Consider the following 16,340-nt stretch of genomic DNA (forward strand, 5'->3'; position numbering starts at 1 on the left):
AAGGTGACAAAAAAATGCCAGTATTACTGGAAGGATAATGTTATGAAATACATTCTTTTAATTCCAAGTGTATATTCCAGATTTTGTTCTTCAAAGTTGCATATTCTCAAGCATTAAAGGGCTCAAGGTTTTGTCTTGGAAAAGGTAGAAAGCAACAAAGAAGATCTTAAGAGCAGGAACTAAAAACATCGCTCATTTTAATTCCTAGAAGTAAACAGACTACCTGTATGCTAGATACACAGATCACATCTTCATAATTATTGCTTATACTGTACACATGCACAAAAAGACAGTATGGCGCAGAGGCAAAGAAAACAATAACAGGACAATCCCTAAGAGGAAGAGATCCAGGAGGAAAGTTGGATGGCTGTGCAGAAAGAAGGGTTGGGAAGAGACTGGCACTGATGTGTATCTGAAACAGCAACAAGTCTGGCAGCTTATGTGTGTCAGTTCCCATTTGCCCAGCTTGGCTAGTAAAAAAGCAACTGCCTAGACAGCCATGAGCAACAATTGCAAGACCTCAGTAGCCACAAGCTGGTTTACGATTAAAATTCTTACAGAACCATAATCCCCAGACCTTCCATTTTAAAGGCAAAAAGCACAGCAGGCTTAGCCATCTAGGTGGCTGTAAATAAAACACTATGTAGCTAGTTCCAGCCAATTTTGCTTTTATTGAAACATTCATGCAAGATTCTCTCTTAAAAACAAATCAGTGAGTTTTCTTCAATTAACTTGTGATAAAAATAAAGCTTTGAAAGAAAGGACATGTTCTGTAACATTTGCCTTGTTCTTACCACATCAAACAGCATTTAGAAAAGAAACATCCAGTACGTTTGCTGAATAGCTTTTGCTGCATGATAACCACCTCTTTATTTTATGCAACCTCTCACAGTAGTATCTAAGCAGGCAAAAAGCTGCTGGTATAGTACATAAAATCACTTCTGGGACATAACTCTCAGCTTTAAATTCTAGAGAAGTGAGTTTTGTCAGGTTTTTTTTTCAGTAACCTCAGGCATCAACAGTCATCCTAGGATGTTGAAGGACTCATCCAGAGGCAACGTGATAGCAAGTAAGTGGAATTAGCTGCAAAAAAGAGTTTTCCCATTTGAAGTTATTATCTGACTTCAGCCCTTCAGAAAGCAAGCATCAAATCTGAAGGCAAACGAATCCTCCCCAAAAAGGGCTACCAGTGGAATGGCTGCCAAGATGGATTTGAGCACTGGATTGTGCATAAATGACAATTTGTTCAATTGGTGAATACAGATCAAGTGACAGTACTGATGGGTGTAGACATCCTAACAGGTAGGGATAGCAGAGTAAAAAAGTTTTATTGAAGGTAAAAGGCCAACAGTAAGAAAGTGACAGAAGAGAAGCAAGCACGTATCCTGCCCACTGAAGTGTCCCACTGTATTATATCAAAGCAGAAAAAGTCTCCTTCCCATACACACACACACACGAACCACTTCTGTCTGTGGCATGCTCTCAAATCATAAGACCATCCCAGCTTTTTCCATTTCAAAAGGACACTACATTTCAGGGGAAGAAGGAACTACACGTTACTGTCTGTAAATGCCGTAAGTCAGTTTGGGACATAAAACACCAGGGCTCCTATAATACTCACACAGTGGGGAAAATGCAGTTGCACGAGAATTTGACAGGTAACAAAAGGAGTCACTGACACTGGTTCAAAGCTCACGATTTCAAGGCTTAGAAACATGAAAACTGCGTGACAAGAACCTACCAGCGACCAATCTTTAACCCTGGTTCTTACCTCAGCAGGTTTCTTTTGTTCATTTGCTGGTACTTTTGACTTGCTCCTGTATTTAGAACAAGAAGAAAAGGAAGTAGAAGGACCTGTTAAAAAAAAAAAAAATAGAACGATTATAGTTTGTTTCAATTCATTTATTTTTTCAGTAAAACACAAGGCACTCCAGTCTCTTGAATTATCATAATCTTTTGACAAGACGTGGGCAAAAAAAACCCTCTTAGGCAGTCCGTAGGCTTGATTACAGTTCCTCCTGTTCCACTCAGTAAAAAGCACAGCACATTGAGCTTCTGGGTACATCCTGCTCTGCCCAACACAAGCATGAGCAAACAGAAACAAGTAGGCAGTCCACTTTCTATCATTTCCTTTCTAACAAAGTGGAAGGAAGAGTATAACTGAGCAAGTGCTAGAAAAAAAACAAAAAAGCAAGATGCTAAAGCATAATGATGAGAGATGCAAAAAAATCATAGCGTGATGTCTAGACATTTCTGGGCAAAATGTTTAGTACAGGATACATTAATGACTCGCAACAAATGTGACAATGAATCATCATTATGGTTAGAGTTGTTAGATAAGCACAGGTTTATAAGACAAAAACAAGACCCTGCCATACAGTTGGGGTTTTTTTCTGCAGATAAAATGGGAAGATGCGATCTCAGGCAGATGTGTGCCAAGGAATATTTAAAATATAACTTTAATGAAATGTGTAACAGACCAAAGTGGAAAAGATCAAGAACCAGAATAAGACAACATAACAATCAATATACTGGTTGTAACTCGGTCTTACATCTGACTCTAACACATCAGTGCTCAAATAGCTTGCGACCCTCAGTAATTTTGAAGTTGAGGCTCTACATAAGTGCTAAGAGAACTCATTTTAACAAAGGATTTACAAAATAGGACCCTGGACAGTAAGTTTTCTCTTGAATTACAGATTTCTTTTTCCCAACTCTGAGAGGGAAAGACATACAAGTTTCTCTTCAAATTCAAAGTAGACTCAAAACTTCCCCCAGATTACAGGATCTTTCGCCTCATTTTTCTCCCATAACAGGATTCAGAACACGAAGACCGCAGAATGCAAAAATAAATCAGGCACGAAACATTTTTTTAATTATAAGAGGTGAAACGGTTTGCCCTAAAACCACAGAAGGAAACCACAAGGGGGTGACAGACCAAAGAAAAACTAGTAGGTATTACTTACTCTCATTGTCTGAACTGTCACTGGTGCTTAGATGCCTGTGGCGTTTCATCCTGACGCATCCTAGACAGAAAAAAGAAGTTGATGGCAACCATTCTACCAGAAAATCACCGGCTGCTGGCTGACGCCAAGCTCTTCGCACCAAAGGCAAAGCTCCTCTCTGAAGAGCTTTCAGGCACATAAATAATCCCAGCTCAGCCACTACGTTTTATTTCTGCAAGCAACTATTAGACCACGATGTTACTTGTGAAACAGAGCACCCTCAAGACCAGCATGCCTCTGCTGGGCAGAGCTGGCTTGAAATTTTGCAGAACGGAGCGCAACCCGCCAGCTGAATCCTGGCAGGGCGTGAGCACGGCTCTGCTCTCCGAGGAGACTCGGTGTCCCATCTGTTCAGCCAGAGGAAGAGTTGCCATGGTGGCGGTCGCTAGCTGAGCGGCGGGTGGAGGCCAGGAAATAAGGTGGATGCGCGGCAAGGCACGAATTTAGATATAAAACCTTAAAAAAGGAATACAAAAAACCCCAAAGGCATCCACGCAAAACAATAGGCAGATTTAGAAATAGGGACAATCATAGAAAACGGTGGCTTGTGACATTTAATTTAAATCATCTGATCACCTCTTAGTTCACAATAAATGTAGGGTTTAGAAGTTTGAGAAGTGATCGAGGGTATTGGTAAAAAATAATTCTGTGGTCCTGCACCAGTTCCATAAAAAAAAAAAAAAAAAAAAGGTACTGAGCTTTTTGAAATTGATTTTTGAACACGTGAAGAGAATGGTGAAGACGAAAATTCTGCACCACTACTTAATAAAAGAAAGATCAAAACAGTAATCAGCTATATACTCTGAACAAGTGCCAAAAGAAATCCATACACATTCTTACAGGCCCTGCCATCCTATAATATCCAATGTCACGTTTGTTAAGAACCAATAACAGTTTACCATTAGTATCAGTGAATTAAAATCATTCGTATATTTTTAACGGATTGAATAAGCAAATAATTAGAGAACAAAACAATTCTGCAAGAATAGACAACTTCTTTTATTTTAAGCAGAAGACAGGCACAGCAGGTTACAGACTGAAGTACCCTATCCTAGACAGATGAACCTGAAATGCCTGCAGTATTAGAAGTGCCAGCCTGGCTGCACCTCAAACTTACACAGCTTCATTTCTTAAACAAAACAAACCCACTTGCTGTCAAAAAAAGCAACACAGCTAAATATCACATTTGATAAACCCTCCACATTAGCTACCGTACAATGTGTCTTATGATTATCCAAGGACCATGAGATAAACAAGATTTCCAGCTAAGAGAAACCTGTACAAAGGCTCTGAAGAGATTGCAATGGAATTGTTTGCAGCACAATTGTCTAATTTAGTGGAAATTTTCAGCAGCTTTTATATCTAAGAGTGAGTTTACTGAATCTAAATGCAATGATCACTCAAAATTTAAAAGAATCCTTTTGGCCTATTATACAAAGACATTGCCCACACTCCTGGAAGCTGACAAAGGAAGCGACGCGTGCAGTTTTCAAGCAGGTAAATACAGAACTTGAGTCAGGTATTTAACCTGGAGAGGAAGGACAGACGGACACAGTGGTCAACACCGTGGGACATCAGAAGCTATCATTTGTATCACTTTCAGCAACCTATAAACTCCTGTTACATAACAATTAATTTCACATTGATTGACCTTCTCCCAGCTCAAGCAGCCTGGGGGAGGCAAGGCAGCCACGCTGTGTACAAAGACGAGCATCCAACAGAAGAGCGACATCAAAAACAAACTAAACTAAATAACCAAAACACTACAGGACTTCACTTCCAGATAGCAATGTAACATGGGTTGTGCAGGCACTGGTCAGATGGAGAACCTTCCACAAATCTCTTAGGCAAAAGCTGTTTGACAGGTACAGAAAGGCACTTGGGCCAGAAGAGCTTGTTTTTGTGTGTGCTTTGGGGGCACCAGACTTGAAGTTAGCTGCCAAGGAGCGAGGGGAGGACTGGTAGATTACTTTCATTTTGCCAACTCGTGTAGTTTAAAGCATGGACTTTTGATTAAAAGCAAATAAAATGTCATTGCAAAGCCATGCTGTACTCCAGCAGCCAAATCCAGCCCTCTGGAGCACACAATCCTCCTTTGAAAGGAGAAGGTTCTGCCCAGGGCAACAAGCAGCCTTCAGATCGGAACAGCCCTGGCTTACAGACCACCAGGCATGTTACAAGACCTTGGGAGATGCTGAAAAGATGCATCTAGGTATGTTGAGCAGTACTGCTCATTTCTGTTTCTCAGAAAGAAATGCAAGTGCTTGCTCCTTGCTTTGTTTTTATTTTCAAATGAATTTTTGAGCAGTTGTTAAAAGGTGCTGAAAGCAATTCTCATCTCTTATAATCTATATAAACATGCAGCAGTAAAACCTTTTCACTCCATACTAAAGATGGCTATCTGCAGAGCACAACATGAGCGTTCAATTAAAGCAGGGTCAAACACGGGGCTGAGAGAGACAACTGCAGGAGGGAACACCCAGGAAGCCTGGACTTCTGCCTGGGCAATGGGGAAAGCAGAGAGGAGGTGGCTACTCCAAAGACAGCTTCCACAGAAATGGCATGTGTAATGAGAACTTCAGAAGAGAAAGCACACCTCTGCCAACAACTCCATAGGAGGAAAAACAAGCTAACCAAAACTAAAAGAGTAACTAAATAAAAATTAATTAATTAAATAAATAAATAAATAAAAGGGGGGAAGTTGTATTGGAGAAGTGAATTTATAGCAGCTCAGGCAAGAGATTTACACCTCCATCATAGCAGACAGAAACAGAAAAAGCACTCAACCAGGGCAAAAGCCCCAAATAGTAATAACACTGGATTCCTGCCTGATTATTTTGCAGCAATATTAGCTACAACAACAGCAAATAAGAGCCCACAGAGCTACAACAAATCACAGGTGTGCTGTGTTCAGTACGACAGGTTATTAAAGTCACCGACATGCTACAGTCTGGCTGTGTGGCCACACGTGATGCAGGAGTAGCAGCCTCAACATCATCCCACAGGACCACCTCTGCAGGAGGCTTTGCTTTGGTTTTTAATCAGAGATTCCTTTGCTCTACCCTTGTATACACTGGACTGCCACACAACTTCCAGCTCACAGCCACCCCAAAGTGTGAGGGCTCATGAGAAAGGCTCACGAACAATGTCTCCACCCTCCAGCCACTGCAGAGGGATTACAAAGTAACATCCATGTGGTGGTAAAGCTCCTGTCTTGCTCCTTCACCTGCCTTTGCAGAATACAGGAGAATCAGCAGCTGCTCAGTCCACAAAGGCAGGAGATGCAAAGCCAGACCACACAACATGGAAACTGATGTCAACCTTTCCCAATTTCAGTCCCATTTCCCCCAAAGCAGCCCAGCAACCTCAAGTTTGTCCCTCAGCTTCAGACAACGATACTATTAACTGAGTGATATGGTCCAGAGCGACACTGCAACAACTCTGTGCCTTAATTCCTGCTCCTTGCACCACATTTATGTTTTATCACTTGCAAAGCCCTGTGAAGTTAAATTAAATTAAAAAAAAATTATACACACACACGTATATCTCTAAAAGGACTAAATGTATCAAGAAAGGACAATCCATGCATATCAAAAACGCAGACTAAAAAAGCAGAACCAAAAATCTCACAGAAATGGGTACACTCATGTAATGCTACCTTTGCCCCTTTTCTAAGTTCACCTCTGAAAACTATGGTGACACTAAAGCCTAAAATAAAGTAGCACAATGCTGTTTGTTTTTTTTTACAACATGTGCATCCAGACTTAATGAAAAGGTGAAAAATAAATTCACGGGACTGCCAGTGCCCTTCTCCTACCTCAGAGTACCAGTTATAATGAACGGCAAGTGGCAACACTGAAAGAGAATCAAGTAAATAGTTTTGTTTCGTTTTTTTATACACAACATGAAAAATTTAGCGATTTTATAAAATATAAGAAATACTTTTTTCCCACAGAAGAGTTCAAAAGAAATTCAGAAAACAGCCTCAAACAGATGCTTTTTATAAAGAAAAAGAGATATGAAAAGATGAGCTGTCATTAGGAGCATGATGGAAACGCTGTACAGCGAGCAGCTAAAACCTCCTTCCCCTTCCTTTATCTTCATCCATGCATTTTGCAAACACGCACATTGAAATTTTTGTTTGAATTTTGAGGACTTAGTTTTTGCAGTCTAGAAAGTTTAAGCCTTTTAGAAGTTCCAGTGTACGAGCTAGGAAAAACAAGGAGGGTAGAGCAACTCAATGCTGAAATGTTTTTGCAGAGCAAAAGAGGTAAGTGGCTCCAACCCCCACAAAAAAGTCCCAAGAAAACCCCAGTTTCCCAGTCACCGAGTAACGATTCTCACTACCTTAAAAGGAAAGTAGGGCTGCTTTGGATGTGGATTTGAAATGTGCTCAAGCACAGATTACCTTAAAAATGGCAATTAAAAGTAAGAACATAACATGCCTTGATCTAAAGCTTTTTTGCCCTTTTAGAAAAAAAAAAAAAAGAAAAATCCACAGAAGGACTGATTGATCACTGGTATGACAACATATATCAATTCCAAAGATGCTCACCTTCAGGGATCTTTTAAATTAAAATTAAAATGCGCAAGTGACATTAAGAAATGACCATGTCGCGAGCCAAAAGATACTCAACTCTCCAGGAAATTATTGCAACGGAACATTTTCTGGCATCATTTTTAATATCAGTTATCAGAGTGGTTCCTAAACTTGAAGGATATTCTACACCTGTTGCATTTCTGACTTGCCAAGCCATGGCTGTGTGCATATTCCTGCTCCGCTCACAACAGCTTAAGACAAGAACCACAACTGAAAAATGAGAAAATCAGCCTCATTCCCAGCTGTCATCTAAACACCCAAACTCAGGTCAAGATGCCCTGAAACCCTTCAGGTGTTCAACCAAAAATAATCCCATGAAATGCGCTCTCCTCAGCCACAGGCTGCAACATCAGGCTGCCAGCATTTCCCCAGCGTCCCAAATACTGGGAATTTTGCCCTGGAGTCAAAAATGATGCTGGCTCCAGCATATCACTGCACTTCCAAGGAAAGCCAGGAAAAAGCCACCTTGCACTCATGGCGTTGAAATTAAACACAGATCCCAAGCTGAAAGTAATCAACATATCAGCCAGCACATGCAAGAATCTGCCTGAAAGTATACCACCACTATTTCCAGAAATCTAGGGGAGATGTTTTGTAATTAACAATTTCTAAATTCTGTTTGTTCCTTTTTGCTGATTCACAAATATCTGCACTGCTGAAGTGAATGAGAAACAGCCGCTTGCCTCTACCACCATGCTCTTCTCTCCCCAAGGAAAATCAATGTTGCCCTCCCTGACTTGAGGCACTTCCCATTTCTGAATAGCTACTTATCTACCATGTGCTACTCAAAGAAGGCAAAAAAGCATGTGTAAACAGAAGACAGTTAACAAAATTTCAGAGTCTTATTTCAAATCAAAACCCATTTCAAATACCTGCAGAAATAACAAGAAACATTTTTCCCTTTTCAGTTTGCAGAGTAAACAGCTAAATTTACCAAATGAACTATTAAGTTCATCCTCTTGCTCTGACACATCGCTCCGCAAAGTTCATCGGTAACAGAGTTAGCAGAAAGAAGGATGAGGAATCTCAGAGTCTGAATTTGCACAGCATATTAGACAAGACATCAGTGACAAGCGTACAAAATGAATCCTTAAATCCAGCCAAGATTTCTGAACAAAACAGTATCTCCAAGGAGTAGCAGCCCTTCCTTCCTGGCTTCAGTTTGTTGCAGAGAAATGTTAAATATATCCATACGCTACACAGTACCTGCTAAGACCTACACAGAATGAAAAGACAACCAAGAAATTCAAGGAACTGTAACACAAATATATCCTAGACCCGTAAGATATAATTTCTTCACATTTTAAAATAGACTGACAAAAACGGAATTGGCCACAGCACTAAGGAAACTTTAAAGTGGGGCAAAAAATAACCTACTTTATTTATCTTATTAAAAAGAAAAACAGCATCTATGTATGAAAACCGACTGACAAGCTACATGCAAATTGAAGATTAAAATTCTGTACTTACATTTTTACAACATGGCTTGTCTACACCAAAAAAAAAAAAAAGGCAGATGCAGTAGGTAGAAATTTCCAAGTCTCTAAAATGTGGTTTATGTAACTGTTAAATTTAGATTAGGAAGCAAATTATCTTGAAAGGTCTCCAGGAAATGTAGTACAGTAAAACCATTTAAACAGGTCAAATTTCATAGTCAACTGTCAGGGAAATTACAAAATATGAGCAGAGTTAATACAACCTTTCAAATAACTAGAGGAAGAGAGATCACTCGTGTTTGGGTTTTTTATTATTATTTTTTAATATCCTATCCAACCTCACAAAAAGGCTACATAAACTGGAAAAACACCCACTCAGAACTTGAGTTAGCAATATTTGCTGCACTGAAAAGGTTTAAAAGGTTAAACCATTCATAGAAAAGTTAGTTCAGCAAAAAAGGTAACGTTGTTTATTTTACTCTAACCAGAATTTTTTTTAAAAGTTAGTAATATACCCTTACTCTACTTAAAAACCTCATAACACAGTGAACAACCATCGCATCCTCCCATCCATCTCATAATAAAATATTCTTGAATTATTCTCTGAAGACTGTACTGGGCCTACAACAAAATAAAATTTTTCCTCACTATTATTTCAAACTAAGTCTTGGTTAACACAAGAATCTGTAAATTAATATTTTTTTGAAGCAGTGCTACCCCTGACAGATGACTCCTTTGTCATTAGGTAAATAACGATGTCAGTTTGCAAAGCACTGCCTGTTACCAGAATCTAGCTAACAGCATGAGTTTGTATGAAGTACAGGAGCAACCAGACACAGTCTCACGCTGTTTTCCTTATACATTACCTTTTTGTGTAAGACAATTTAGCAGCTGCCACAAGGAGACCGTGGGTTTAAAAAGCAGAAAAAAAGCACACATCCAAACTATGACCTTCCAGCATGACTTATCCCTTGAAATAGTTAAATTCTGGACTGAAGTCAGCTGGTAGATCATAAAACTAGGATGAAGAAACCCTAAATATAATCCCCCATACATTCATTTGCAGATTATGGGCCAAAAGGGAACCCTGGCACCATTTCACATGCCCTTCTGCGACAATGATTCATCATTCGATTTAGTGCAAAGCACTTAATGCCCATCATTTTGCTTTGTGGGTATAAAAAGAGGGTAAGTGCTGCTACTTCATATTTATAACATGGCTTGACAATACAATAAAACACAGCACACCTCAAGTACAACTGCCTTCCCCACCTAGAAAACAGAAGGGCAGCTTTCCATTTCTGGCGCTGCATCTATGCATCAACCCACTGCAAGGGCGGGAGAACGGATGGATTTCCACCAGAGGCCTTCAGCTAAATCAGAAATCCTTCTCAGAAGAGCAAGTCACCAGCAACATGTGCAGTGCCACCGTTACCTCAACAGAAACTCTCCAAGAGACCAGAAAGAAATTAAATCATGTTCTCCACCCTGTGCTTCCTTCACAGCCAGCAGGGACTGAGCAGCCTTATTTTCATCTTCGAAGAAAGCGGCACGTGTTGGCCTGTACACAGAGCAGCCAGGTGGGCCAGGCTGATGAGGAAGCATGTCTGCCCATTAAATGCTGCAACTTTACCATCAGCATAGAACCCACAAGGGATCATCAAGTCCAACTCCTGTCCCTGCACAGGACAACCCCACAGTTCACACCATGTGGCTGAGGGTGTTGTCCAGTCTCTTCTGGAACGCTGTCAGGCTTGGGGCTGTGACACCTCCCTGGGGAGCCTGTTCCAGTGCTCCACCACCCTCTGGGGGAAGAACCTTTTCCTCATGTCCAACCTAAACCTCCCCTGGCACATCTTCCTGCCATTCCCTCAGGTTCTGTCACTGGTCACCAGAGAGAAGAGCTCAGCGCCTGCCCCTCCTCCTCCCCTTGTGAGGAAGCTGTAGCCCCATGAGCTCTCCCCAAGTCTCCTCTTCTCCAGGCCGAACAAAACAAGTGACTTCAGCCACTCGACACACTGCTTCCTCTCCAAACCCTTCACCAACTTCACAGCCCTCTTCTGGACACTCCACAGCAGCTTAAGGTCTTTTTTTATACTGTGGTGCCCAGAAGTGCATCCTGAAGACTATACTGATCTGGACAGAATCAATTTCAAAAAACAAATACCAAGTACATGAATGTGTAGGTGGCTGTGCTCCTCTGTGTTTCAGTCTTCATAATTACTTTTCGCTCCTGAATACAACACTGTTTTTACATCAACTGTTCATTAAGAGAACTATTGTTTTCCTAAAACAGCAGTAGAGATTTGGACAGAAACAAAATAAATAATTTCCTCCAAAGTACCATATTGAGTTTGAGCAAAAGCCTGCTTTTAAAATGAAATTTTTCAAAAAAGGAAGAAAGAGAAGCACTTCACCCCCTGAAACAGCAGCCAGCCCAGCATTGCCACACTCGCACAGCTGAGGTGTGTCTGCCCAGCAAAAGCTCCTCGCCCACCACCCAGCTCCTTGCCTACCTCCCCAGTGTTGCTCCTGGTCAGGGGAAACACTAAAACGGGGGCACGGCCCTCAGAGAAGGGAACCGTCGCCCTCAGCAGGGTGCTGTGCTCAGTATCACTGCCTGCACATGGCTGACGGGGGCAACACCCCGCCGGTGCTCCTGTTCTGCCCGCACCACGCAGGCCCACCTCAAGGCCAGGGGAACAACAAAGCCCCCAGCGCACTGAAATGAGGAAAAAGTTCCCAGCAGGACAGTCACAGTGGTGTTAAACACACTGGCACCACCACCTCAGCTGCCATGCAGCAAGTCAGTGCCAGAGGCCGAGGTGGCTGGCAGGGCAGGTGGGCCCATGGGGCAGGGAGGTGTGGCGGAGAGAAGCCACCACAGCTCTAACTTCCTCAGGCCGGCTCACACAAACAAACCACCTCTTGTCAGGCTGCTGGAAACCACACAGTGACTAACCCACACCTGAAGGAAAAGCCCCAGGGGGAAGGTGCTTGCTTGTGTACAGCCCTCTAACTATGCACAGGCACCAAACGCCACAGAAACGCACCTAACTCAGCTACGCAGGCTCGGGGAGTTCATCTGCTCTGAAGAGCGCTCAGCCAGGGAGACGCGGTTGCTGACTGTGTGCTGCCTGTTTTACAGGGCTCCCTCAGAAGAAAATTCGTACCTGACATTAACACTAAGCCATCTAATAACCAAGGGGCAAAAGAAAAAAGAAATGCCCACAAGCCCAGATTTACTTACTCAACAAAGACGAAGCTAAGGACAACGTCAGCTTTGATGAAAGACTGGTCTGGATGCACTGCTACTAAAAATGGACCAGCATCAAGGCATCGCACCCATTGCTAAGCTGGCTTAAACAAGGAGTTGGTTTCCCAGGAGCTCCCCCAGGGGTTCGGCACCCAAAAATGGCCACATGTGCTCTCTCCGCAAGGAGACTGCAGTCATGAGCACACCGAGCGCCGGCGAGAAACAGCAGCAGCACACACACGCTTCAGCAATATGACTGAGCAGAAAAACCTCAGAGAGCATTCAGCAAGTCTTTCTATTTTTAAGAGCTGGCATGATTCACGCTACCTTGGCTCCAAGTGCTTTGCAGCCTTCACCTTTTCCACCCTCACGATAAGCTCGTGTGAAGCAGGCGCCGAGAGCCCTGACATTTCAGAGCTGCGTCGCGGAGCGGCCGTACATCACGCGGGGAGCCTCCGGCAAAGCACGCAGCTGCAGCCAGGTCTCCCGAGCGCACATCCCACGGCCTCACCACGCGCTGCCCTTCCTGCTGAGGTGCACGTGGAGTCAAACCGAAGGAAAATCCCCGTGACGCACTAAGTCACCAAGTGTTGCCTCGCTGTCGTACGGTGATGAAATCGCACCACAGCGGGAGGGGGAGAAACAAACAAACAAAAAACCCAAACAAACAAAACAACACAGAAGTGTCACTACTTAATTGAAAAGCAGGCAATAAGCAGTGTGACAATAGTTCCCAGTGAGGCTGCCACTTTGCCCTATCTGCTTCATCCTGCTGGCAGCTGCCCACCTGTGTCTGTTTCTCTGCTCTCCAGCTGCACTAAGGCATGCTTTCACAACAAAGCACAGGTAAAGAGATAGTGTCACAGCTAGAAACACAAGCAGGAAATATTATCAAAGAAGGAAAAAATCTATTAATACATGCACTATTTAGGATTAAGAAAAACAGGTTTTCTATTAATAGAATAGGCAAAAGTTCTCATATCCTGCAAGATACTCACTTAAAATAATCAGGTAATATTTTGGTACTTGTTAATAAATAAAAGTAGGCTTCACTGTTCTTGTTTTGCTTTTTCTAAATCTCAAATAATAAAAGACTCAAGAACAGCAGCCTGCATGAAATATTTTATATGTTTTGAATCATTTATTTCTTGCTCATAATGCTTTGAAAAGGCTAACTGCTTTACTGCAAAGTTTTGTTTGTATCACTAACAAAACCTGAAGGATTGCAAAAGGCAGGAAACATCAAGTTGCGTCTTTATATTCTACTCAAAGGATAAGAGAAAGCAAGAACACAAATATTTTCCTATAGGAAACATTAAGTTGATAATTTCTTTCCTTATATGACAAGAAATGGTTTTCATTTACAAGTTGAAAATAAACAATCTGGATGCTAAAGTCTTCCTCAAGTAAAAAAAAGGGCACCAAGGGGATCATTAGACAGGAAAAATTAAGCGGAATGTAATGTCACAGCCAGAACTCAATATTTGGAATATTCCAAATCACTGGTTGAATACTGACATTCTACTATATTTTCAGGCATTTCACACATGACACATTTATATGCAGTTGCACTATTATTTCAGTTCTCCATGTCAAAACATCAAAATGTGAGCAAACATTTACTAGAAAATTTGTTAAAGCACTCTGGTTTAAAAAAATTTTCTAAGGAGACAACAAAATTTGTCTTAATAGCTAATGTATTTAAATTAATTTTAATGGCTAGTCAATTAATTCAGTGCGCTACAATCTGTAATTTACTATACAACAAAGATGTCTTTTGGTCAGACAGACTGAAAATAGATTTATAAAAACAAAAGTAAGATTCGAGATTTCTCTAAATCACCAAATTGAGGTGGGAAAAGACATAGTGAAAGAGATACCATGACCAGCTCATGTTTGTCCATTTTTAAGTACAGGGCAGAGGCAAAAAGAAACAATACTCTTTTTTTTTTTTGGTCATAACACAAGGCCCAGCAAACACAAAATAAATAGCCAACTTGCCCACTGGGGCTGTGTCACCCTGGAAAGGGGAACCAAAAGATGCTTGTACTTCCCCAGGGTCTCTAAAATGGCACATCTTGTCTGAGAAAGCAGTCAAGAGATGAATCCTAAAGACCACACAAGGTTCAATTTCTTAAACAGTCAAGTTGAAGCCAATGTACTTTTGTATTTTTTGAAAGAGGGGGCACACTGATCAGGACTGGCCATTAACACCTCCTCTAAATTCCTCCTTCCGCTTCATCTCAGTTGACTGAATAAACAGGATTAAAATGAGTAAGATCAGACCACCACCCTTCTACTGCTCCTTAGGGTAAGCATGTCCTGCTCGAGCTGTGCTAAAGCCAAGTGAGTAAATGGAGGTGGCTTTTTTTGGCACGGGAATAAAGCTGCCACCCCACAGGGTAGATCACAAACAGCACTGGTACTTGAATAGGTGGAGTCAGAATGTACAGGGAAGTACTATCCTTTCCATCTCATGAGGAAAAGGAACTATGATAGCTGACCATCCAAAGCTGTGGGGGTATGAGATAATGAATCTGACTCCAAAGCCAGTCCCTTTATCTGCTATCCACCCCTGTACTAGAATAAGTGGAAACATCTACAAGCCATGGAAGCAGGGAGGTGCTTCACCACATTTTTACTTATAAATAGGAGTCTACAACATGCTGCAGTTGCTGCAACTGAATCCCGTGCTGTCAAGAGCAGTCATAGGATCTCTGCTGAGAAAGAGGGAGAGAAAAGGAGAGGTTACAACTAAAAACTGCAACTGTACAATTGAACAAACTAAGCAAATTGGGGGGGGGGAACAATAATAACCTGGAATTCCTGAACACATTTACAGCAGAGTCATTCTTAAGATTCCATGAAGGGCTACGAAGTTGGTGAAAGGTTTGGAGAGGAAGCCGGATGAGGAGCGGCTAAAGTCACTTGGTTTGTTCAGCCTGGAGAAGAGGAGACTTGGGGAGATCTCATGGGGCTACAGCTTCCTCACAAGGGGAGGAGGAGGGGCAGGCACTGAACTCTTCTCTCTGGTGACCAGTGACAGAACCTGAGGGAATGGCAGAAAGATGTGCCAGGGGAGGTTCAGCTTGGACATGAGGAAAAGGTTCTTCCCCAGAGGGTGGTGGAGCACTGGAACAGGCTCCCCAGGGAGGTGTCACGGCCCCAAGCCTGACAGTGTTCAAGAAGAGACTGGACAACACCCTCAGACACATGGTGTGAACTGTGGGGTTGTCCTGTGCAGGGACAGGAGCTGGACTCAATGATCCCTGTGGGTCTCTTCCAACTCAGGACATTCTATGATTCCACAGCACAATGTAAGTCTTGCATAGTCGATATGTTTTTGTATATGCAACTCCAGTTGGTCGAGGAGGTTTCTATAAACCTGTACAGAAGCCTCCTTCTCTGCAGGCTCTTACCGTGCCCAGCTACAGGGCACAGTGCAGGCTGCAGCTCTACCGGTTCTCAGGGGCTCTGCAATTGAGAGAAGGTATAAATGAACCTGTGCTCGGGCCATGGCAGAATAAAGCCACCTGAGACTCCTCATCCACAACCCACCTTCCCAGTTCTGCAACAGCAAAAGCAATCAGTTGTTCATACACAAGCTGCGGCCCAGGAGTATCTTGGGCACAGTCCCTCAGCAACCTCAGGCATCCTTTCCAGGGACGCTGAGCACTGCTGCCCACCCCAACACCAGCAATGTTAACAGAATCACAGAACCATTTTGGTTGGAAGAGATCCTTCAAGATCGAGTCCAAGTGTTAACCTAACACTGTCATTAAACCATGTCCCCATGAACCTAATCTACACATCTTTTAAACACCTCCAGGGATGGTGACTCCACCACTTCCCTGGGCAGCCTGTTCCAATGCTTCACAACCCTTCCTGTGAGGAAATTTTTCCTAATAGCCAATCTAAACTTCCCCTTGTGCAACCTGAGGCCATTTCCTCTTGTCCTATCACATGCTACTTGGGAGAAGAGACCAACCCTTCCATGCTACAACCTCCTTTCAGGTGGTTGCAGACAGCGATAAGGTCTCCCC

General features: G+C 42.4%; 1 protein-coding gene across 8 annotated transcripts in view; it reads right to left on the reverse strand.

The window, feature by feature from the left end:
* JADE3 (jade family PHD finger 3) overlaps positions 1-16,340 on the reverse strand; it is a 70,159-nt gene that overhangs the window by 30,974 nt on the left and 22,845 nt on the right. For all 8 annotated transcript variants that reach the window (XM_065074995.1, XM_065074945.1, XM_065074952.1 and 5 more), the window contains 2 exons: positions 2,967-3,026; positions 1,772-1,854 (listed from right to left, as the gene is read on the reverse strand). Coding sequence is in view for 7 of the 8 variants with exons in the window: in XM_065074945.1 (XP_064931017.1) it covers positions 1,772-1,854; positions 2,967-3,015 (132 nt within the window). In the remaining variant the exon portion in view is untranslated. The remainder of the gene's footprint in view (positions 1-1,771; positions 1,855-2,966; positions 3,027-16,340) is intronic.

This window comes from Columba livia, chromosome 1 (assembly GCF_036013475.1).
Source record: "Columba livia isolate bColLiv1 breed racing homer chromosome 1, bColLiv1.pat.W.v2, whole genome shotgun sequence".
Classification (NCBI taxonomy): domain Eukaryota; kingdom Metazoa; phylum Chordata; class Aves; order Columbiformes; family Columbidae; genus Columba; species Columba livia.